This window comes from Thamnophis sirtalis, unplaced genomic scaffold, assembly GCF_051295495.1.
Source record: "Thamnophis sirtalis isolate CommonGarterSnake01/CBP01778 unplaced genomic scaffold, rThaSir2_p1.2 scaffold_11, whole genome shotgun sequence".
NCBI classification, from domain to species: domain Eukaryota; kingdom Metazoa; phylum Chordata; class Lepidosauria; order Squamata; family Natricidae; genus Thamnophis; species Thamnophis sirtalis.
In genome coordinates this window covers 41,940,108-41,965,382 of record NW_028261391.1, presented here as the reverse complement: position 1 = coordinate 41,965,382, position 25,275 = coordinate 41,940,108, and the positions used below count along the sequence as shown (strand labels likewise).

Genomic DNA, 25,275 nt, shown 5'->3' with positions numbered 1-25,275 from the left:
TCTTTACTCACATCCTGCTTCAACATAGCTTTGTGTCTTATTTGGAGTTCCCAAGAATTTCAGAACTTTAAAAACAAGCTATAAGTAGGATATAAAATAAAATGCAATTCTGCAAATAAAATTGACTAATAACTTTTGTGTTTAACAGCCACGTTATTCATGTCAAAGTTAGAACTACACACTTCTGTTACTTCAATTACTATTCAGGTCCCATTTAATATTTTTTTTATCAGTGAGGACATAAGGAAAATCAGGAAATTCTCACCAGCACAATTATAAAATAAAAGATTTGATGGGACAAAGACATCAAAGTAGTAACCAAAGAGTAGATGGAAGCCTCTAACATAAGACTAACAATTTAATTAAACATAGCATTAAAGATATATCCATCTCACAAAAGGAAAACAGAGAATGACAACTGTTGGGGCTCAAATTTGTGTCACTATCTAAGAAACTCACCACAAGGAAAAGAACCCAAGTGATAAATCACAGATCTGACTCCAAAAGCACATAAAGAATGGAATTAAAAACAATTCATAGAGTAAAAGCCGTGATTTGGAGAAAAATCTCAAAAGATACATACATATAAACATGAACTATTGAAATAAACTGAGGCAAAACTAATCTTGCCCTCCAATGGAAAAATGGATCCATTTTGAGGAATTAGTCCAAAGCACAAAAAAATCAAGTTTCAAAAGAAACATTTCAGAACTAAAAACTACTGAACTTTCTACAATTGCTCATATACAAAGGCAAAAGGCCACAGAGTTATTTTTCCTTCCTTTTCTCTTTTTTAAAAGAAAAATTGAACTGGTTGGCTGGGCATATTAAAAAAAATGAATTTCCAATCTGCTTCTTTTTCAGAGAATATGTATTCATTTGAGACTCGGGAATGCTACAGAATGGAAGGCATGAGGACACAGTATCACAGTTGAGCTTCAGGGCATATAAAAAATTAAACAGGAGTACAGGATTCAGCAGGTAAGGGCAGAGATGATGGGATACAGTGGTATTCACAGATACAAATGACTGATCTTAAGCTTACTTTATCTAAATAATGTAAAATGCATGATTTTATTACAATTGTCAAATACATTCTCTAGTACAGTGGTGGCTAACCCTTTTCTAAAGCTGTGACAAAACTGTGTGTGTGTGCGTGCAATTGTGCACGCGTCCCCACCCACCTGCGTGAGCAACCCCCAACCTGCACATGCGCAAGCAACCCTCCCACTGTGCATGTGAAAATGGCCTCCCCCGGCCTTCTGGAAAGCCGAAAATTAGCTGGCCTGTGCATGCATGCACGCCAGAGCTGAGGACTGCCATGCTGGCAAATATGGTATCCATGTGCCACCTGTGACATGTGTGTCAAAGGTTCGCCATCATGGTTCTAGTATAATGAAAACCTGGAGCAGTTGCTGACTTGTAATCAGATTAGTTTTTACTATGATATAATTTTCTAAAATATGCCAATAAACAGTGATGTAAGTGATATTTCTACGCGGAGATTAAAATATAAGAAAGTAATCCCCAAATGTATACAAATTTATATAAAATTAACAATAAATAGAATACTATAATCCAAATATAAAAATGAATAGGCAGTTATAAATCATTTTCCTACAACACCTTCATCAAATTGAAAAAATTGCTATAAAAACATCCAAAATATTGGATGCTTTGAGAGTTATATGTGAAATGAGCCTTAAATATAGAATTTAATATTTTTGCAAGCTTATCTTTTATCAGTCATTTAATATCTTTTGCAAAAAACTTCAACTTACTATGGTATGTAATTATTTTTCTCTAGACTCAAACTCTCCAAATATGTCATAGCTCATCATCTCAATTATAGCTTATCCTGGTAATTATTTCTGTAAAGTTAAAATTGGTGACTTCTTTTACATTGAGAACTTCAACTGAAGATCATCTATTAAATACTATAAGCCAAAAATATGTAAAAACATCTGTTTTTCCCTCTTTTTGACAACTTCCTCTGTCCAAGACAAATACATAACTAGTTTCTTTTATCCTTGTCCCTCAACTTCTTTCCCCAGAGATCTGAACTGATCACTTAGACATGCTAGGTTTTTATGGTAAAGCTTAGGATGTCAGTTTGCCAACTTCCACTACAAAACAAAGCTTTGCCTCCCAATGAAGTTCAATGCAAATCAATATTCCCGGGGGGGAGGGGGAAGACTATACAAATTGGCAAATAGATTCTGATCTACCATTAAATTTTACTAGAAAAGAATTAAACAATTATTTAGGGTAGCTATTTTGCCTCTATTACCATGAATAAGCAAAAACACTTTCTTTAGCCACAGAGACAAAAATGTGATCTGATTAACATTACTCATAATGTTACAACTGCTATTGGGTATGTATACTTACAATAATGCTAAGCATATCTAGTGCAGCATTGCAGGTTTCATTTTATGTAGTAAAAAAAATAATACTTAAAACATAAGTAAACTTACAAAACTTGCTTGACCTGGAAAAAAAAAAGAATGACAAAGAACTGTTTGAACAGGAAGTAATGAGGGTTTTAAAACATTACCTTTAGCTCTTTGAAAAACTCTCTGTACCTCACCTTAATTCGTTCAAATAAAATGTGAGACTGTAGTAACAAGTGAAACAACTTTCTGATTGCTTCCTTGTTAATATTTATCATTCAGCCTCACCCATAGTTAATTCCATATTCCATATTGCTCTCTCTGTCTTATCTTTTCTTATTTTGCAGTAAAGTTGCTGACATGAGACTGCATTCTCTGGGAAGAGAGTCCTCTCCCAGCTCAGGGTCAAATTCCTTTCTCTAGCTCTAAGACAATTTTAAACAAACCAGAGTTGTAGCAAAACTAATAAAAGATCCATACAGTAGTTGGAAAAATGCAAAAGAAACAGTCTCTTTCTAACCCAAATCTCAGAAAACTAAAATATGATTTAGAAATCCCTAAGCATATTCCTCATTTTGAAACTTAAATTTCAGTAGCCAAATAAGTTTCATTTTCTTATGGATTTAGATCTGGCATGTTCCTTTCAAATTAGTTGCATGAGTAACCAACACTTCTTCCTGAAGTGGTTCCTATGTCTTAATGGGTTAGAACAGGGGTGTCAAATTTGATTTAATCAGGTTGTGTTTGACCTTGGGGGCAGGGGTGGTCGTGGCCAGGGTACGTGTGGCCAGCTCGACATTCAATCATGTCAGGGGCACCTGTGATGGCCCAAACACTCTGCCAGCGAAAATGGGCTCCCAAGCTCCGTTTTCAGATGCGACGTTCTCCTGCAACCCTCTGCCAGTGAAAATGGAGCTCATAAAGGCCGCAGGTGGCCCTCCTGAGTTCTGTTTCGGCTGACAGAGGCACTGTGGCTTGGTCCTTGGTCCCCCCCAACGTGGGGATTGCTTGAGTGTATAAATGAGTGTGCTTGATTCGGAGGACCTGCCGGGAATTGCGGGGGCTATGGGGGTGGTTGAGGGGACCAAAGACACGGGAGAGGGTCGGGGTATTGCGGTCGTAACGGGGAGGGGCAGATACGGCGGGGACTTCAGGGCGGGCCATTACCGGGGAAGGAGGGTTCGCTATATTACAGAGATCCCTCCTTCCGGCCCTGGGAGTCCCACTCCAAGACCAGATGGCGTAAGTAGTCAGGACCCTGGTCTCAGGCTGTTGTCGCTAAATGCCAGGTCTGTTGTCCATAAAGCTCCTCTCGTCCGGGACTTAATTTTAGACGAGAGGGCAGACCTGGCATGTATTACTGAGACCTGGCTGGGCCCAGAGGGAGGAGTCCCCCTTGTAGAGCTGTGCCCAGAAGGATTTCAGGTGCTGCATCAGCCGAGAGCCCAGGGAAGGGGTGGGGGTGTGGCCGCCGTTATCCGGGAGTCGTTAGTTCCTCGTAGGGTCCCTGCCCCGAAGATTGTCGGGTGTGAGTCTTTGCTGTTAAAGTTGGACCTCAAGGGTCAAGTGGGTTTGCTGCTAACGTACCTGCCTCCCAACAGCGTTGCAGCAGCCCTCCCCTCGCTCCTCGAGTCGGTAGCCGAGCTGGCAGTTGAGTTCCCTAGGTTGATGGTCCTGGGGGACTTTAATTTGCCATCGCTCGGTGAAAACTCTGATGGGGCGCAGGAGTTCATGGCCTCCATGACAGCCATGGGCTTGACCCAAGTAATTCGAGGCCCAACCCACTCAGCGGGACACATGCTTGACCTTGTATTTCTCTCGGAGCAGTGGATTTATGACCTTGGTCTGAGGGGGAGCGACATCATACCCCTGTCGTGGTCAGACCACTGCCTACTGAGGCTCGACTTCCGGAGGCCAAACCCCCACTGTAGGGAGGAGGAACCGACCAGGTGGTTCCGCCCCAGGCGTCTTATGGAACCATCAAGGTTCCAGACAGAGCTTGAGGTTATTCCTGACACTTTCGCCCACAGTCCGGTGGAGACTCTGGCTGCTGCGTGGCACTCGGCAGCGTCAGAGGCCCTCGACCGGATTGCGCCACTGCGGCTCCTCCGTGGCGGCGGATCCCGGAGACCACCTTGGTTCACCGAGGAGCTCCGGGAGATGAAGCGCCGGAGGAGATGCCTAGAGCACCGTTGGAGGTCCGATAAGTCCGAATCGAACCGAGCAATGGTAACCACCTGCACCAGGGAATATACTAGGGCACTTAGGACAGCTAAGAGATCACATATAGCCACCCTGGTTGCATCCGCTGAGTCCCGTCCAGCCGCCCTGTTCAGGATAACCCGCTCCCTATTGAATAAAAGGGAGACGGGGGAACCCCTGCAGGGCAGAGCTGAAGAATATGCCCAATTCTTAGCGGACAAAATTGCTCGGTTTCGGTCGGACTTGGACTCCACACCTGCAGTTCCAGCCGAGGCACAGGGGGACCAAGTAGAACAGCTCTGGGTTGAGTTTCAGGACGTTACCCCCGGGGATGTGGACAAGGCCATGAGAGCTGTAAGTTCCTCCACCTGTGTTCTGGATCCGTGTCCCTCATGGCTGGTTGCTAACTGCAGTGAGGTGACACGAGGCTGGATCCAGGCGGTTGTAACCGCCTCCCTTCGGGAGGGGAACTTCCCCGCCGCACTGAAAGCGGCGGTGGTGAGACCCCTCCTGAAGAAACCATCTTTGGATCCAGCTGTTCTTAACAGCTATCGCCCGGTCTCCAACCTCCCCTTTCTGGGGAAGGTTGTTGAGAAGGTGGTGGCCTTCCAGCTCCAACGGTCCTTGGAGGAAGCAAACTATCTAGACCCCTTCCAGTCAGGCTTCAGACCCGGTTACAGCACAGAAACCGCTTTGGTCGCATTGATGGATGATCTCTGGAGGGCCAGAGATGAAGGACACTCCTCCATCCTGGTTCTCCTTGACCTCTCAGCGGCTTTCGATACCATCGACCATGGTATCCTTCTGCGACGACTGCGGGAGGTGGGAGTGGGAGGCACCGTGTTACGGTGGTTCTCCTCCTACCTCTCGGACAGGTCGCAGTCGGTGTTAGTGGGAGGGCAGAGATCGTCCCCAAGGCCCCTAAATTATGGGGTGCCGCAGGGTTCGGTCTTATCCCCCCTACTATTTAACATCTACATGAAACCGCTGGGAGAGATCATCCGCAGGCATGGGATTAGATACCATCAATATGCGGACGATACTCAATTGTATCTGTCCGCCCCGTGCCAAATCAATGAAGCGGTTGACGTGATGGGCCGGGGTCTTGAGGCCGTCATGGACTGGATGAGGATTAACAAGCTTGTGCTCAACCCAGAAAAGACCGAGTGGCTGTTGTGTTTTCCTCCCAAAGATTTGGCCAATATTCCAACACTCAGGCTGGGGGGTCAAATTTTACACCCCTCAGAGAGGGTCCGCAACTTGGGAGTCCTCCTGGATCCACAGCTGTCATTCGACCACCATTTAACGGCTGTGACCAGGGGGGCATTCGCCCAGGTACGCCTGGTGCGCCAGTTGCGACCCTACCTGAATCGGGAGGCCCTCACAACAGTCACTCGGGCCCTTGTGACCTCTAGGCTGGAATACTGCAATGTGCTCTACATGGGGCTGCCCTTGAGGAGCATCCGGCGACTTCAGTTAGTGCAGAACGCAGCCGCGCGAGTGATTGCGGGTGCACCTCGATTCACCCGCATAACACCTATCCTCCGCGAGCTGCGCTGGCTACCTGTCGATCTCCGGATGCGCTTCAAGGTGCTATTAATCACCCATAAAGCCCTACATGGCAGTGGATCTGGATACTTGAGAGACCGCCTTCTGCCGATTACCTCCCTACGACCTATAAGATCTCATAGACTAGGCCTCCTCCGTATTCCATCGGCCAGCCAATGTCGGCTGGCAACTACAAGGAGGAGGGCCTTCTCAGCAGTAGCCCCGACCCTTTGGAACGAGCTCCCCGTGGAGATTCGTACCCTCTCCACCGTCCAAGCCTTCCGCATAGCCTTGAAGAACTGGCTCGCCCGTCAGGCCTGGGGATAAGGATCGCTACCCCGCCCGAATGATGTATGCATGTTGTTTACTATTTTATTATATGTTGTTGTCTCAATGTTGTATTCCCCCCTCCCTGGTTTTCTGTGAGCCGCCCTGAGTCCCCTCAGGGAAAAGGGCGGCCTACAAATGCAAATAAAACCTCTAAAACCTCTAAACCTCCTTCACTGTTTTCAGGGTGGCCCTGTGGGCCAGATCTAAGCACCCTGCAGGCCAGATCAGGTCCCTGGGCCTTGAGTTTGACACCCTTGGGTTAGAATGATATTCCTAAAAATTACAAATACAGACCAAATTCACTTGTTATATAAGTTAACACAGCCTTCAGGATGGAAGTCTCATGCCCTGCAGATATTTTGCTCTTCAATTTCAGCAATTTTTTGCCGTTCTCCATTCTGGCTGATGGAGGTCAATGTAAAATAGCTGGAGGATATCTATATCTATCTATATCTATATCATCTATATCTATATCTATATCTATATCTATATCTATATCTATATCTAATCTAATCTAATCTATATCTATCTATCTATCTATCTATCTATCTATCTATCTATCTATCTATCTATCATCTATCTATCTATCTATCTATCTATCATCTATCATCTATCTATCTATCTATCTATCATCTATCTATCTATCTATCTATCTATCTATCATCTATCTATCTATCTATCTATCTATCTATCTATCTATCTAATCTATCTAATCTATCTATCATCTATCTATCTATCTATCTATCTATCTATCTATCTATCTATCTATCTATCTATCTATCTATCTATCTATCTATCTATCATCTATCCATATATCCATATATATCCATATATATACACACGTTGTGGCCCGGCAGGAGCTGTTGGAGCTGCTGCCAGACTCCGACAGCGAAGGGTCTTATGAGTCGGCCCTGGACAGGGTGCCGACTCCGAGCAGGGTGAGGAGAGACTGGTTGGCCACCAGGTGGCGGCAGAGCATTGGATCAGAGGGAGTGTTCAGGAAAACATGTGTGAGTTGTTTTAGGATGCACGCCGTCGAAGGGCTACTCGGCGAAAGAAGCAACTGCGTAATTGTAGGAGATGATTGCGCTTAGCTGATGGTGATTAAGATCCTCTCCTGATTATAAAAGAGACTGTTTGTGCCACGCCCTGTTGGCAGGAGTCAACGTTCATGAGTCAGAGAAACCAATTTGGAGAAGTGGTTTGCTGTGAGAGCTTGTTTGTATTGACTAGGTTTGTAAGAATTACTGTCAGAGTGCTTATCTCTTGTTTATTTTGGGCTTGCAGCCAATGAGAGTCTGGACTGATTAAAAGTATTCTTATTTACGTTTCCTTGTGGCTTTCATTCCTGAACGGAGAAGGGGGGGTCATACACATACACACACACACACACACACACACACACACACACACACACACACTTTATTTACGGTCACAGACCAAAACACGAGTACTACAAAAGAGACATAAGAAAATTGATCATAGCATCATAGCAATCAGTCACCAAAAGCTTAACTAAGGGAAGTTACAGTGTTCTCCTCTAATGGTTACAGCTCTTAAGAAAAAATTGGAAACCTGAGAGGTGATGTATGAGGAGCCATCTCCAAGGCTATATACAAACAAATTATAGCCATTAGGTCTAGAAGGGACAATTTGAAGAAGAGACAGTAACTTAGATCTGTCTGCGTTATACTGGGGCAAAATAGAAGGATGTGCTCCACAGTTTCGACCTCGGCTCTGTCACAAGAGCATAGCCACTCATTAATCGGGAGCCTCTTAACACGACCATCCAAAAGTGCTGAGGGCAAGACATTAAAGCGAGCTAGGGAAAAAGCTCTTCTATACTTGGGAATAGTTAAAGTATAAAAATTGGAAACCATCCTCAATCCATAATTATTAAGTTGGTTGAGAGTCAGGGAGGAGCAAGTTTTGTTGGCTCCGGCTCATAGATATTGTAAATCAATGTCCACAAGCCGTTGGACTACCCTAGATTGGGCGTCCTTAAGGCTGTAGTTTACCAAGGCATCCTCCGTAAAACTTAGCAGATGTAGTTTCTTCAGCAGCTCTTTCTCCCAGCGAGAAATATGGGACTCCACAAACGGCAGGGAGAGGTAACTGCCAGGAACTGCCAGAAAAACCATTTAAAGGTGTTAGTCCAGCCATACATTCCACCAATTGAATGCCCAGTTCCAGGTACATCGGGGCAAAACCAACACAAGGGGGAAGACCCAGAAGTTTTCTGAGAAAAGCAGCCTTGGATCTTTCAATGCAATCCTTGAAGCCCCATATCCATATGGGAATACCGTGAAGGGTTTGGGCCAAAGTTTTGGCTTTGTAAATACGTAGGGCAGAAGGAATGAACTGGCCATCCTGGGTATAAAAGAATCTTAAAATCTGCTGGTGACTACAGGAGGCCAAGTTCAGCACCTTGGTTCGCTGTCTAGTCCAGGCACCGGTGTTCTGAAGGAGAACCGCATCATCAGCGTAAAGAAGCAGGATCTTTGTAGTTGTTAGCTTTGGGGCGTGGGACTCAATATGTCCAATGTAACCGGCAAGGTCAGATTAAAATATATTAAACAAAAGAGGAACCAGAACACATCCCTGCCTTACTCCATTCTTAATTGGGCTAGGATTAGAGAGTTCTCCCTGCAGACCACACCTGACCTGGCTGGAGGTCTGATTGTACAAGGACCTAATTAAGAACAACAAACATCTGTCAATAGAACTTTTAAGCAGTTTTGACCACAACAGATCCCTAGGGACTGAGTCAAACGCTGACTTTAGGTTGATGAAAGCAGTGAAGAGTTTGCCACCTGGTATAGTAATATATTTGTCGACCAGGTGTGCTAGGACAAAGCAGTGATCCAGTGTGGCACAACCCGCTTTAAACCCAATTTGTTTGGCACCAATAATATTGGATTCCTCAACCCAAGTGAGGAGTCTGTGATGGAGATATTTAGCATACAATTTCCCAACAATGGAGAGCAGGCTTATGGGGCGATAGTCAGCTGGGTTGTTTCTATTTCCTCGTTTAAAAACTGGCACAATAATTGCTAAGCTCCAGGAGGTAGGTACCCTGCCAGAGGAATTAATATACATAAAGAGTCTTGCCAAAAGAGGAATGCACCATTCAGGATTGGATTTTAGCAGATCAGGGGGAATAGCATCAGGGCCAGGAGCTTTGCCTGACTTGAGTTCGGAGATAATCTCGGTGATCTCAGCATGGGTCACAGGTTGCCAGTCAGGGGGGCTACAGGAGACAGCTGTGGGTCAGGCACGGTCGAACTTGCTGACGCCTGATAAATTGCCAAGAAATGGTTTTCCTAGTCTCTGTTAGAGATACAGCAGAGAGGGAGTTCCTGATGGCCCGGCAAAGAGCTGGCAGCAATTTGCCAAAATAATCAGGTGTCCTTCTGCTGGATGGAGGAGAAGTAGATCCCATTTCTCTCTCTCTTTAGCTTTCTTTTTCTTAGCAATTAATCCTTTGTACTCCTGCTTCAGGCGGTAGTAGTCCTCTGGTGGGCGTTTGTCCCCTCGGTTGCGGTAGAGCAGGTAAATCCGTTTAATCTGGTTCCTAAGCATCAGGCAATCTTTGTCAAACCAAGAGTAACTTTGTGATTGATATAGACTACTCAGCCCACAGATGGTTCCAAGCTTCCTTTGGACACTGTTAATTAGTGATTCAAAGGCCAAGACTATCTCCAAGCCACTACTTGCTAGTACCTGAGTATACAAGTTGAGACACTCCGGAGATGATGAAAAGGAGTGAAACTTTCTTTCAGTATTGGGAGACCATTTGATCCTCCTTGTGTACGAGGCCACATAGGGATCTAATATCTGAGGGCCCCTAGGGAGATGTACATTTGAAAAAAGCTCAATAATTGTAACCAGGGGGTAGTGGTCGCTCTCCAGAAGACAGTCCACATAAAAAGCACGACTGCCTCTCTTAAAGGTTGAGATACCAGCACAAAATCAATAACACTACTCCCACATAAGGAACTAAAGGTAAATTTGCCAGCCAGATCACCTAGGACACGCCCATTAAGAATTATCTTGTTATGTTGGGCTGCTAGAAGGGCTAACTGAATGCCAGCAAAATTTGTTAATTCGTCCTTAGAATGTCTGGCTGAAGTCAGATGACCTATGGCCTGGAGTGTTTCTTGGGGTAGCCTCTATCGCTGGGGGGATTTGAGCTCCCAGATGGGCGTTAAAGTCACTCCCTATAAGGATGCATAATGCTGGGAATTTAGTTTTCATATAAGTAACATAGTTCTCCAGCGTGCCCCATTGAGCCTTGATATCGGCTTGCCTCCTCGTCGGGGTAAGATAAATACTGAACACTAACAGTTTGCTTTGTCCTTTCTTAATTAAAAGCACCATAGCTAAAGAGCCACAGGGGGGTAGTTCCTGTCTCCACTTTCATAGAAGTACAGACCAAACAAGCTAGACCACCCTTAGGCCTCCCTGCCGTAGATTGTCTAATAGCGGCCAATGAAATGGCCGTAAACTCTGGAAAGGATATCTTATCATAAGCCCAGGTCTCCTGGAGCAGGATCACATCACATGAATGGATATAGTTAGCAAATTCTGTAGTACCACACCTTTGCCTCCAGCCTGCAATGTTCCACGAAAGGCATTTGAGTATGGGGGGGGGGGGGGCACCAGGTTTACTAGTCATTCTGTGTGGTTAATTTTCTCCAGAGCACCCTTTGGATCCCAAAAAATACATCCATTATTAGATGGCAGGGTCATTCTCTTGCGAGGCAAAAGCAGGGGAAAAGAGAGGGGAGGCGAGCCTTGCTCATGGAGCTGTAAGGCTCTAAATGCACTCCAGTTCGTACTTGACTGGTTGCTTAGCTGGAAGGTATTCAGCAGTATCATCAAGCGGAGTTGCCCTGCATCTCCAGATTTACGAATTAAACATTTTGGAGAAAATGCCAATGGAGCTTCTGCTGGTAAATTAGTATAAACTCCCTGAGGTCCAAAGGAATCCTTGTCAGAGAGTGATAGACTCCAAAGCTTGAACTTAACTGCATCCGGATGCTTTATGATTTGGGCTCTTTCCGATTGAGGAAGCGCACTAAAGGAGCCAAAGAGCCGTGTCTCCTCCTGGTTCCAGAAGCCGTCCTGACACAGATCAGTCCCATAGATAGGTGGAATCCCAGAGACGTAGATGGAACCCATCTACGAAGAGACCTTGGGTGCCCTGAGCTGATGTCGCTTCTTTTGGGGCCACCTCTTCCCAGCTGATCAAATCAAGGGAAACTTCCTGGTAAGTTGTTACATGCTGTGAGGGGCTGATTTGGCCAGTTGTAGGAGGAGCAGTTAGCCTACCGTCTGACAGAACGCCAGCTGAGGGTTTTGCAGAAGTAGGTATATAACTAATACATGGTGCAATATCCAGAATAGCATTCAAAGTTGGCTCATTAATATATGCCACTGAGGATTTTTGGGGGGCAATAAATCTCCTGCCACTCACAAGTTGTTGATTACTCAAAAGTGGCTTAATCAATATATCTTTGAAGACTCTTCTTGACAAAATGCCAAAGGATCTTAACCAGGATCCTCTTCTGAACAGTAGTTTTGGAATGTTAGAATTATCGAAACTAAGTAGCACTCTGGTACAGTATTCAGGAGAGGGTAAAGGTTCAACCTTCTTCAAATCATCAGCTTTTAGCCCCAATAACTTTAATAGATGACCTCTCACCAGCTATATTGAACTCCAGTAAGGTAAATTGCCGTTAATGGGATTAATGATGAGGGCCACCTGTTTTGGCTGTAAGACCAGGCGGCTATTCGCGCCATAGGATGCGGAATTCAGTCTGTTGGTAGAATTTCGTTGACCAGGATTTCATTGGCCAGTGCTTTTATTAAAGCTTTTCCTGGGATTTGGCTGGGAACGCCCTGTCGCCTCCACAGACTGCCGAGCGATCATCCCAGAACACCCATTGGTAGTCCAGGAGACTAAGTAGTTTAAAGTACTTACTATTCTATCAAGCTGGAGCTGAATGCTTGCTGTAGTTTCTGCAACGAGAAAAGATTGCTGAGCCAAAAGTTCTACAAGGGTAGGCTCATGCAAGAGGTGGTTAGGAGCCGCAGTTTTCAAGTAAGTCTTCATTCTCAGCTTGGGGGCGACGCCTTCAGAAGCTCCCTGACCAGAAGACCAAGCCAAAACAAAGTCCTCAATCTTAGATTGCTTCAAGAAAGGCTGAAAAGCCAAGTCAACAGGAGATCTGCTCCTTTTCCTTGTCTGCTGCCCAGCTTCTTCTCCCATCCTTTTTAGGGCCTCCATTGGGGCAGGCACTCATAGTTTCCTCCTTCTCATTCCTTTCAACTCGGCGTAGTCCGAGAAGATTCTGTTGCTCCTGGGAGTTGTGTGGCTCTTCTGCAGCATCCGCATCCCGCCTCAAACTGAAGGATATTAGATTGACTATCCAGACAATCTCTCATGAGAATTAGGTAAGAATATACCAAATTTGTAAAACTGAAATATATTCTACCATTGCAGCTTTTTAAAAAAGGCAATGGCAATAAGGACTTTGTAGACCATATCTGCATTATCATTATAAATTAGATTATTAAACACAATCTACTCATTTATTGAAGTTGATTCTGAATTGTTTGTTATATAAATCGCCATTACAAATGTCAATCTAGGATAGGGGTAGTCAACCTTTTAATACCTACCGCCCACTTTTGTATCTCTGTTAGTAGTAAAATTTTCTAACCGCCCACCGGTTCCACAGTAATGGTGATTTATAAAGTAGGGAAGTCAATTAAATTTAAAAAAGGAAAGTGCTTCAGTATCGGACAAAACCCCTACCGCCCACCATGAAAGCTGGAACGCCCACAAGTGGGCGGTAGTGACCAGGTTGACTACCACTGATCTAGGATATCTATATCGCTGGTTTAGGTGTTAAAATGCCACCCTGACATCCTTGAAAGAAGTTTAGTATACTCGAGGATAAAAGGAAAACAGAGAGATAAGCCAAGTGACCCAAACAGGAAATGTAATATAATATAAAATAAAAACTGGCTCTTGCTCTATTTGCAGCTTTGCAAACAAATTACAAAGATATGCCGAGAACAAAAGAACATAACACAGTTCAATGTTCCTGTTTAATTCCATTCACATTTTAAAGTATATTTTAATGTAAAATTTAAATTTAAAATTAATTATTTCATTGGGTTAATGATGGTAAAAAAATAAATATCTTTCATAAATATATTGCCAACAGAAAACAATATATATAGCTCAGGGTTGAACTGTAGAGTCCTTAGTAATCTCTGAACACCAATCAAGCTTGGAGAGCACCAAGGACTCCATAATAAATATATTAAAACCTATATATCACATACAATGGAACCATGATGTTTATAAAATTATGATGTTTATAATATTAAAACGTTCTTATTAGAAAGGAACAATAAACCAAATAAAAAAGCTATATTAAAAATAAGGCTGTGCTTGTTCAGTTTTATACAGTTTCTAGAATCTGGGTTTCTTATTTTATATTTACAGGATTAAATGTATAAGTATAATCTTTATTGTCATTGTATTTAAGTACAACAAAATTGGTTATGTAGAGAATTTGTACTTTACTGCTTTATATTATTCATAAAATAAAATAGTAAAAATAAAATAAAATAAAATGTGATATGATTCACATTTCAAAAACTTCTAGCATATTGTGCTTTTTTCTTGTTTCAAAGAATAAATTCAATATTAAGCAGCAAAATGGGTATTTTATTCTCAAGGAAATATACCCACTCTACTACTAATGTAAGAATATGCCAGATGTATTGTTTCGTAGATTAAACATACTGAGAAAAAAGCAGGAAGAATTAGAGAATACTACAGCTGAAATCATTTTAAATGTTTTAAATGTTATAGTTAATAATGGCATAAATGCCCAAAAAATTACTGTTTGTTCTGCAGATAGAACTCCAGGTACCCACTATTTGATAAACAATTTTAAAGGTATCAAAATTTATAGAAATAAATGTTTTAAGTCGCTTAAATGTGGAAATTAGGTGTTACTTTATAATAAGAGTGCAAACTTCGGATCTGATCTTCCTCTCTTTCTGTGTTGGAAAATACAACATTTCTCTGGAAGCAATATTTTCTCTCATGTACTTTCAGTCCTAAAATGCATTCATTTATGCCATAACACAGAATAGAATAACACAGTGAAATCCATCAATGTTATCACTACAAAGTAACACAAAAAAACTGATAAACTTACTCTAAAATATCTGCTTCCTGATGGATTCTAATAATTAAGAGTATGAGGTCTTCTCTTTTCTTAAATAAAGTCACAATATCACCATCAATATTTTTCTATTCTATGTCCCTGAATTTGTGTCTTCTTTCTTTTAAAGAAAGTAAGTTATTAAAAATGTGGAACAATAACTAACAGGAATATTTCTTCCCTCAAACAAATTCTGGGAAATCTGATTCAAACTGATTAGCTTTATACTGAAGGAAAAGCAGGGGCAGAAATCTCCTGCTGGTAGAAAACTCAGGACACAGTCACTGCTGGGAAAACATGTTGTTTCCGGTCTGTGGTAGAGTCAAGAGGTGCTTCCTAGAAGAGAGTGCATGAAGACTTCCAGAGATGAACTCCACCCCTACCAGAAACACAGACTTCAGTTGTGGAGGGCAGTCCTTAAATAATGAACATAGTGGAAAACTCTGCCCATTGGCACAAGAGATTCTGTCTGCTTCTATACTATAAGCCTTAATCTGTGGCTGGGAACATTTCCCCTGGATTTTCCCTAACCTCAGAGGTAGCAAATATAGACTTGGTCTTGATATTTCAATGAAAGTAATTCAGAACAGATGAAAATGACATTCTTGGTGGACAAAAAAACTATCAACACATTTCCTCAGTTTTATTTTTAAATAATGATTTAATAGCAATAGCAGTTAGACTTATATACCGCTTCATAGGGCTTTCAGCCCTCTCTAAGCGGTTTACAGAGTCAGCATATTGCCCCCAACAACAATCCGGGTCCTCATTTTACCCACCTCGGAAGGATGGAAGGCTGAGTCAACCCTGAGCCGGTGAGATTTGAACAGCCGAACTGCAGAACTGCAGTCAGCTGAAGTAGCCTGCAGTGCTGCATTTAACCACTGCACCACCTCGGCAACAATTTAATGGGAGTAGAAACAGTTAATACTATCCAGTTTCTACAAAGTAGATATATATTATAGCTGTTTATGCTTTAAGAGTAATATTAACTATATAAAGTGGCTTCTTTAATAAAAAGCTTATTCATAAAATTAATTCAAGTTTTAAAGCACTATTTGTTTATCCAGTTCAGGAGGAGGCCTGAAAAAAGTCAGGATGCTTTAATGAGTAACAAGTTCATTAGATGCAGATACAGATACACATATACATACATACATACATACATACATACATACATACATACATACCAGTGGTGGGTTGCAAATCCCGTTTCAACCTCTATGGTTGGAATGGGACCGGGAGTGTTGTCATGGATGCGCGCAGCACGCGCACGCATGCGTTCAAGCGCCTCCATGATGCTCCAGTTGCTCCACGGAGCGTCACGCAGGCGCTGTAGGCGCCATGCGCCTGCACGGAGGCTTTTAAACTCCGGTAAGGAGCTTGGACAGGTGGGTGGGCTCTCCGGAGCATTGTACTGGAACGGTATCCGGTGCTCCAGGCTGGCTCCAGTACACTCGTACCAGGGCATACCACCTGCAACCCACCACTGATGCATACATCAGTGGTGGGTTGCAGGTGGCATTGTCCTCTGTGTTGCCTATGTAATTATGTATGTATATACATAATTACATAGGCAACACAGAGGACAATTTTTTTTTAATTCCACAAAACACATAGAAAGTATATACATTTTTGTATCTTCCTTATATCCTCTTATTTTCTCTCAACAAAATGACAGTTTTCAAGCAGAGAAAACTTTCTATTATCAAAGAAATATATAGTTGCTTGCAAGTCAAAAGTTTTATTTATTAATTAAATTTTGTCCAACTCCATAGCGTTTCCTGGCAATTTATAACAATAAAAAGAGTACAGTATTAAAATAACATAATAAAAAAGAAAGAATAGTGGTGTCAAAATAAAGCCACAGAATATAAAATCTTGCATACATACAGTATTTCGATAGGAGACCTATTACCCCCCCCAGGAAAAGGAAAAGTCATATTTTTAAAGACTATCCCTATGAGAATTAGATAAGTGCCATATGACAGTCTGAAGGGGATGCTGTTCTAGATGGCAAGCAACATGACAGAGAAAGCCAACAGTATTTGGCTAATAAATCAAATACACGCCCAACTTAAACCATATTCTAGTTGGTTTATAGCCAAGAATAAAGCATAATAAGAACAAAATAAACAATAACAGGAAAAAACAACAGAAAAACCTGGAACTACAGTCACAGTTCCTTGATTCAATCTACAACATTCTCCTCTCAATCTGACCTCACCATTTCTCAAGCTTTCAGAAGATAGCCAGATCTTAAGTCCTTTCCTGAAGGTTAAAAGTTGGAAATCTGTTGGATCTGGGAGAGGTGTTTCTTAAGGCATGGACTGCAATGGAGAAGGCGTGCTTCTAAAAGCAAGATAGCAATGTTTAAGGGAAGGGACCTATCTAGATACTTCACTGGGAAATGGTTTGCAGATAACCTAGTTCTAAATTAGATTAAAAAGAAAACTTGAGCAAAAGTTATCCTTTCCAATTACATTATTATGGGATTATTTACTTTTGTACCACCAATGTGTATAGAAGTTTATATTCCAACAGTAACACAATATGGCTGGGTGTCAATATGTATGGATTTTGGTCAGTTTAAGGATAATTATCTTATATGCTCCAGATGCTCTTTTGTCTGTGCTTTTTCTTCCTAAGGAAGCCATCTCAAATTTTTCATGGTATTTTGACTACAAAAAATTCTAAGGAAGAAAAAGCACAGACAAAAGACTAGCCTTTTGACAGTGAAATCAATTCCCTAATACTCTTCAGGTAAGAATCAATTTTATTATCTTTAGAAAAGGAGGGAGTTGACCACAGCTGGGAAAAATTGTTATTTAGCCAGTCACATAGTACGTAGATATTCCTTTTAAAATTGTATTTATTTTTAAATATTGATAATTGTTTGCACATCTCTGAGATTATGCATAAAATAGTTGATGACTTGTAACTATCTCATTTTTTTTGCATTTTAACTTATTTTATTAGGTTGTTTTGTTTTTTTAATTGATTATCCCATGGGTATAATATGGATAATATCAAACTGCAGTGTCCTGCAACCCTTTGGACCCCATGGACCTTTCTGTGGAGGAAGGTTTTTCTGTGGACCGGAGGGAGCATGGTTTTGCCTGCTGCCTGCATGCCACAAATGGGCTTTGCTTGTTTGTGTAGCCCAGGTGCTGGAATGCCACGGATCGGTGCCACTCCATGGATCAGGGGTTGGGCACTCCTACCATACTGCATTAACAATAGTGATAGCACTTAGACTTATATGTCACTTCATAGTACTTTACAGGCCGCTCTAAGTGATTTACAGAATCAGCATATGGCCCCCAACAATTTGGGTCTTCATTTTACTGACTTTGGAAGGATGGCTAAATTAACCTTGAGCCGGTGAAAATCGAACTGCTGGCAGTCAGCAGAATTAGTTGCAATACTGCATTCTAACCACTGTGCCACCATGGTTCAGTAGAAATATGGATACATGGGTAACTGGGTTTGGCTTATCTATGGATGGGCATATCCCTGAGTATGTACAATAACACTTTTTAAAGTGCCTGTATATCCTGCATATACGTGCTATAAATCTATCCAGGGATGAAGTGACCCTTGATTTTTTTAGCCAAAATACCATGAAAAACATGAGATGGCTTATCCCTGGGTTATACATTCTTAATAGTGTTTTGGTTGTAAATTCAAGGCTCACTTATCTACAAATGGATCTTATACACAAGTATATCATCATCATTATCATCATCATCATCCCATTGTCTATACCAGAGCTGTCAAACTCCCAGCCCGCAGGCGGGATGCATCATGTGCTGGCCACACCCACGCCCAGTTTAGCAAAGGGGGGGGAAGTCCTGATATATCACATGACGCTGCCGTGACAGTATGATTTTGACACCCCTGGTCTATTTACTGCAGGATGAAGGCCCTTTCCGTATGTTTTCAACCAATATGTTTGGAGTGTGTAATGTAATGTATGTATGTATGTATGTATGTATGTATGTATGTATGTATGTACGTACAAATATGTAATGATGTGAATCTTGAACTGTTTGACTTGTTTCTCGTGTTATATTAAGAAATGTTGAAAACTCATGGATATAGAGATATTCAGAGCTATTTTCCAGCTCTTCACAAATTACTCCCATTCTTTCTCCTGATACCACATAGAAATATTATATGCTTATGTTGTGATAGCAATAGCATTTATACACTTGCTTCACAGCCTTCTTTAAGCAGTTTACAGAGTCAGCATATTGCCCCCAACAATCTGGGCCCTCATTTTACCGACCTCGGAAGGATGGAAAACTGAGTCAACCTTGAGCCTGGTGAGATTTGAACTGCCAAACTGGAGTCAGCTGACAGTCAGCAGAAGTAGCCTGTAGTACTGCATTCTAACCACTGTGTCACCATAGTGATGATTCCTTTAGCAAACTTTTAAACTACAGATTACTTATTAACTTTTAAAATCTAAGCAAGAGATCTTCATATTTTATAGAGACTACAACCAAATTGAAATCAAAATTATAAACAAAATGATAGATTGTAATAAACTAAGCTTATGAGTCCTTCCTTCTTCTTTTTCTTCCTACAATTTTAAACACTGCCAAGCATGATAACTATCTGTGAGCAGCAGAACTGCATTGATTCAACAGGAAGTTCAACTGAATCCAAAATGAACTGTAGAAAGCTCCTAAACCAACATGTCTCATTTCTAAGTGTATCTAAAATGGTATGCCTTTTCTGTTCATGTACCTTCAAAGTATACAAATAACAAAGCTACAGAAAAACAAATTGAGAAGAAAATGCTACTCTTTAAAGATAAAACTACAGATTACCATATTTTTTTGGAGTATAAGATGCACTGGAGTATAAAACACACCAAGGTTTTAAAGAGGCAAATTAAAAAAAAAGTTTTTGTACTCTGCAAACCTCAAAAAAACATCCCATTTTTCACAAAAATGGGCCTATTTCCCCCCTTTAGGGGGCTTGCAGAGTGCTCGGGGGGGGGGGAATGGCTTGTTTTTTGTTTTAAAAAAGGGCATGGATAGCCTTTAGGAAGCTTATAAAGTGCTCCATGGGCAGGGGGGCGGTAAAATTGAGCAAAAAACAGGCCGTTTTTTGCTCATTTCTATCCTCCCCAGCCCCCAGGAGCTCTCTAAAAGCTTCCTACAAGCTATGCATGGCCATTCAGGAGGCAAAAAATGCTGTATTCAGTGTATAAGACACACCAAGATTTTCAGCCTCTTTTTTGAGGGGAAAAAGGTGCGTCTTATACTCCGAAAAATACAGTATATAAATGCTACCAAAGAAACTCAGTGGTATTGTCTTTTTATTTGTTAGGCAATTTTATAAGAGGTATTAATAAAATAACGATTTATTTTCCAGGCTAAAAACTATAATTTCATTTATTTTTATTCAACCTTTATTATGGAATCATTTTATGCAGTGATTGCAAGGGATCATAGAACTTATCTAGTCTATTCCTTTCCTAGTGAAGCAACCCATTGTTACAGCATTCTGGACAGTCTCTGTTTAAATATCTCCAGTGAAGGAGAATTCACTGCTTCTGAGGTAATCTGTTTCATTATTAAATAGTTCTTATGGTTAGAAACAATTTCTTGATGTTCAGCTGAAAGCTTATTTCTTGCAATTTAAAACTCTCATCTTTTGTCTTATGTTCTGAATTAATTCTGGTAGGTTATTTCCCATTTAACATGTGAAAGCCTTCAGATACTTGAAGGTAACCACCATATCTCCCCAAGGCCTTCTCTTCTCTAGGCTAAACATATCCACTGTCTCTGACTGTTCTTCCAGTCTTTCCTTCCAGGAACTTATCATTATAGTTGTTCTCGTCTGGACATGTTCCATTTGTCAATGTCCTTCTTAAAATGCACTGCATAGAAGCAGCCACTAAAAATTGTTATGCTATTCCCAAAGCTTGAAATAGTATGCTATACAGTAAGGTGCTTCAGCTTGTTGAGAGAATTTAAGAATTAATATAAATATAAAAGGAGAAACATTCACTTTTGAAAATCACTTTCCATTTTTAAAATAAAATAATTATATAACCATGCAAGATTATGGTACTGCAATAATGTTTAGAAACAGACTTCAAAATTAAAGTGTGGATCCATAAACACTCTTACAACATATTTTGGCAAGGTTTCATAGTTCTGGTGAATCCCTAGTTCCATTCATCAAATAATATTCTTTAAAAAGTATTTATTCCTATGGCACAGTATAAGTATCATATTTAAGACAAAAAATAAAACATCTAATAAATATAGAAACGGAATGAATTAAGGTAATATCTTATTAGCTTGCAGAATGGGAATTTGAACATATGCTAATTACATTTTGCCATACCCAGATATCAACAAGTCTGCAATATTAAAAGCAACTAGAGCTGCTAAGCACTTTTGTTTCATAATCTAAGCAACAGAATTACACACCACTATTCATAAAGAAAAATATACCTTCAAGCAAAATAATCCTTCCTGCCTTTGACCTTCCTTTGCTTTTCACTTTATGCTATCCCAAATAAGAATAATAAAACAAAGATATGCTTAATCGTGATATACATTGCATGAAATCTTACCGTGAAACTATTGTTGACATTTTTAGTGCTAGATTCTGCCACACTGGCATCTGTCAGATCCACCTCATCAAAAATAATTGACTGGAAAAATTTAAAAAGGTAAGAATTAATGCCAAGAACAAAAAGAAAATCTAATACATAAAATTTGGAGATTAACAGAACTATTAGAAGTAATTTCTTCACAGGAGATTTTCTCACCTATTTTACCAGACGGATAGCTAAATCTTTTAGAAGTGGCTGATGGACTGGAGGAATGGTAACATGACCTGTCCAAATGGTGCAATTAGGGTCTATGCTCTATGATGACACTCTATATCCATTTATCCCAGACATGTTCTATGAGTCAAAACACCATATAAAATCAGAGAAGCAGAATGCTGCCTATGCCTAGGATTATACTGGATATAATGATTTTATACTTCTACTCCCCACCATCTCTTTTGTTCACCAGCAGACATTTCATCTGCCCTCTGTTGTTACTGTGGAAGCTGGCTCTTGAAAGTTCCCTATGCATAAAACAGATGCCAGACTTGTTAAAAAGAACGTTGGTCCTTACCTGAATGTTTCTTTTCTGCAGCAAAGGCAGAAGGGGCTACAGCAGGGTTTAGTCACAGCCTGATTGGTCCAGAGACTGAGGGAATTTTCTTAAAGTCACAATCCTTTCCTATTGGCTCCCAGTTTCCTCGAGATCGAATGGAAGAGCTGTAATCTTATGTAAGGCAATAACCGGAGACACATTCAGAACCATACATACACCTCCCCCCGACCGCCCCTCGCCGGGCCTATCTGAACTTCCTAGGGTGGGATGTAGACCCCCATCTTCGCTGCAGAAAAGAAACATTCAGGTAAGGAACGTTCTTTTTCCCACAGCTTGGTGGGAGGGGCTACAGCAGGGACATACCCAAGCTAAGGGGATGAAGACCCTGGGATGAAGACCCTGGGAGAGGGGAGGTTGCCACCTGCTGAAGGAAACAATGCCCGAAAGACGCATCCGCCGAGGTGAAACGGTCCAAAAGGTAGTGTCGGATAAAGGGTGTCGGGGAGGCCCAGGTGGCTATCCTACAAATGTCCTCCAGGGGGGCCCTAGTGGCCCAAATGGCCGTGATAGCGGCACTGCGGGTGGAATGGGCCGTGATCCCTTGGGGCTAAATAGGCCTCACTAATGGCTTGTCTCAATCATCTACCAATGGTGGCAGACAAAACCCTAGCACCCAGTGTGCTGGGCTGAAAGGATAGAAAGAGTGCCTCTGACCGGCAGAAAGAGGATATGCACCTAAGGTAGATACGCAAGGCGCATCGTACATCCAGCCGGTGCCATAGGTATTCCCTCTCGTGAGAAGGAGAGGGGCAGAAGTTGGGAAGTATGATTTCCTGCGATCTATGAAACAGAGAGTTCACCTTCGGGATGAAGGTAGGGTCTAATCTAAGGACGACTCTGTCCTGGTGAAATTGGCAAAGGTCGTCCCTGGATGACAAAGCTCCCAACTCTGACATGCGTTGAGCGAGGTGACTGCGACGAGGAAAACTACCTTCAAGGTGAGGAATCTGAGGTGAACCGTCTTCAGAGGTTCGTAAGGGGCGCCCATGAGGGGCCTGAGTATGGTAGAAAGGTCCCATGTCAGGAAACGATGCATGGGGGGGGGGTGGATGCAACTTCGCCATCCCCCTGAGGAACCGCTTAACTAAGGGAACTTGGGACAACGAAAAATGACCATCCCCTGCCAGGATAGAGGAGAGGGCCGCCAACTGCCTACATAGGGTGTTATGGAAGAGGCCAAAATCCAGGCTCTGTTGAAGAAACTCTAGGACCTGGGTGACAAATGCATGGACAGGGGAGAGATGAAGTCTCTCGCACCAGGAGGCGAATGCCGACCACATGGAATTATATATCCGTGTGGTTGATGGTCGTCTGGCCGCTTCGATGGTGGAAAGAACCTTAGCTGAGAGGTGAGCCCCCCTTAGGAGGTGCCGCTCAAGTGCCAGGCAATCAGTTGGAGCCACTGGTGCTCCGGATAAACTAGGACCCCTTGGCACAGGGCCATCTCCTCGTGTGGAATCTCCACGGGGGAGAAATGGACAGCTGCCGGAGGTCTGCAAACCAAGACCACCTCGGCCAATACGGGGCTACTAGGATGATGTGTGCCCTCTCTAACATTACCTTCCTCAGGGCCCCTTGGATGAGAGGGAGGTGGGGAAAAGGCATAAAGGAGTCCCGGAGGCCAAGGGCTTCTGAGTGCGTCCGTCCCCTCCGCATTGCGCACTGGGAAGCAGGAGAAAAACCGGGACAGTTGTGCATTGTTCAGACTCGCGAACAGATCCACCAGCGGGTGGGCGAAGCGGTGGCAAATCTTGTGGAACGAGTGTCCTGCTTCTTGGTATTAGAAGGGAGAACCTTCTTCTTATCCTTGTTCTTCACAAGAATTGGTTCAAGTGAGTCCCTGAAAAGGTTAGCACCTGTAAAAGGAGCAGCAGCCAACCCTCACTTGGACTTGTCCATTTGCCAATTGCAAAGCCACAAGAGGCATCTAGATGTGACTGAAGTGGCCAACGCTCTGGATGCAAACTTGATGGAATCTAGGGTGGCATCTGCTGAAAACTGGGTGGCCGCAATAATTTTTGTCAGATCCTGATGGACCCGTTCATCTTGGATCGGGATGCGATCCTGTAACTGGCGCAGCCACATGACGGTTGTCTGGTTAAAATAGGAAGCAGCGGCCGCTGACTTAATCGCCCAGGCGGAAGCTATAAAATTTTTGTGTAAGATGAGTTCTGCTCGTTTATCCTCGGGCTTTAGTTTATCTGCCACATCACTGGAAATGATGGTGGAGGCGTTGGCCAGGAGTGCAATGGGAGGAGATATGGTTGGTAACTGAAGAGCCTTGGAAAATGCCTGCTCCATATTGTAGAAGCGGCGATCATTACTAGATTGGGCAAGGAGGATGGCCGGGCCCATTGGTTCTGAACTACCTCCAGGAAGAGGGGAGGAGCTGGAACCTCCTCTTTATCTGTATTGGGATTAATAAACATAGCAAGATTAGGGTCCCTCTGTTGAGAGACTGGTGGGGGCCCCGTGCCAATATGAGTAGTCTTCTTGGCCTTGTGTAAGAGGGGCTTGAAGGCCGGAGGTGTAAAGAGGCCTGGAAAGGGCCTGGGAGTCTGGATGGATAGCCTCCTCCTTGTCTGAGAAGCCTAATTCTGGATGAGCACCCTCCCCCAATGCTGAGGCCTCGCTGACCACCATGGGGAATGGGCCCTAGCCTGGCCTAGGCCCCGGGCCGGAGAAGGAGACCTGTGATGTCTATTGTCAAAATGGGATATAGATGTCTTTTGGGAGGACCTATCCCTTTGGACTAACCCTGATGTGATGCCCCTAGATACTGCTGAGGCAATAAGCCTTCTGATGCTCTCAGGCAGGTCTAGATCCTTCAAGTCCTCCTCCGAGGGTCGCCTGGCAGACGGACCCTGTGGAGCTAGAAGGGAGGGAGGAAGATTATCCCCAGATTCCCTATCTGAAGGCTCGCCATCCCCATCCCTAAATGATCTAATGGAGATGGGGGGAGAAGGAAAGGTCACCTGCCTGCAAAGTCTAGCCGGGGAGACAGAGGGAGAAGAAGGACTGAAACCCCTAGGGGGGAGGGAGAAAGAGGAGGGATGGGTCTCACGGAGACCTGGATCTGTCTGGAGATGCAGGCTGAACATGGTGAGATTGTTTCTCAGCTCTGGCCACTCTCTTCTCCAAGGCCTTCTGTCTGTGGAGTTCATCTCTCACTGTGGCTCTAGAGGGGCGCTGATCTGCAAAGGCTTAGAAGTCGTGGTCATAGGCCTCAATCTGGCCTGGCCTTCCTCTCTCTTCTCCCCATTGCTCCCTTCAGGGGCCTGTGCCGCCCCGGTGCTTGGAGAGGCCATGCCTCACTCACATGGCTGGTCTGCGCAGGGAGTCGAACCAGAG

General features: G+C 42.9%; 1 protein-coding gene across 2 annotated transcripts in view; it reads right to left on the bottom strand.

Annotated features, from left to right (window-relative positions):
* The window catches only part of DGKD (diacylglycerol kinase delta), an 88,887-nt gene that overhangs the window by 40,593 nt on the left and 23,019 nt on the right, over window positions 1-25,275 (bottom strand). For both annotated transcript variants that reach the window (XM_087725660.1, XM_087725662.1), the window contains exon 3: window positions 21,327-21,407. In XM_087725660.1, the coding sequence (XP_087581786.1) occupies window positions 21,327-21,407 (81 nt within the window). The remainder of the gene's footprint in view (window positions 1-21,326; window positions 21,408-25,275) is intronic.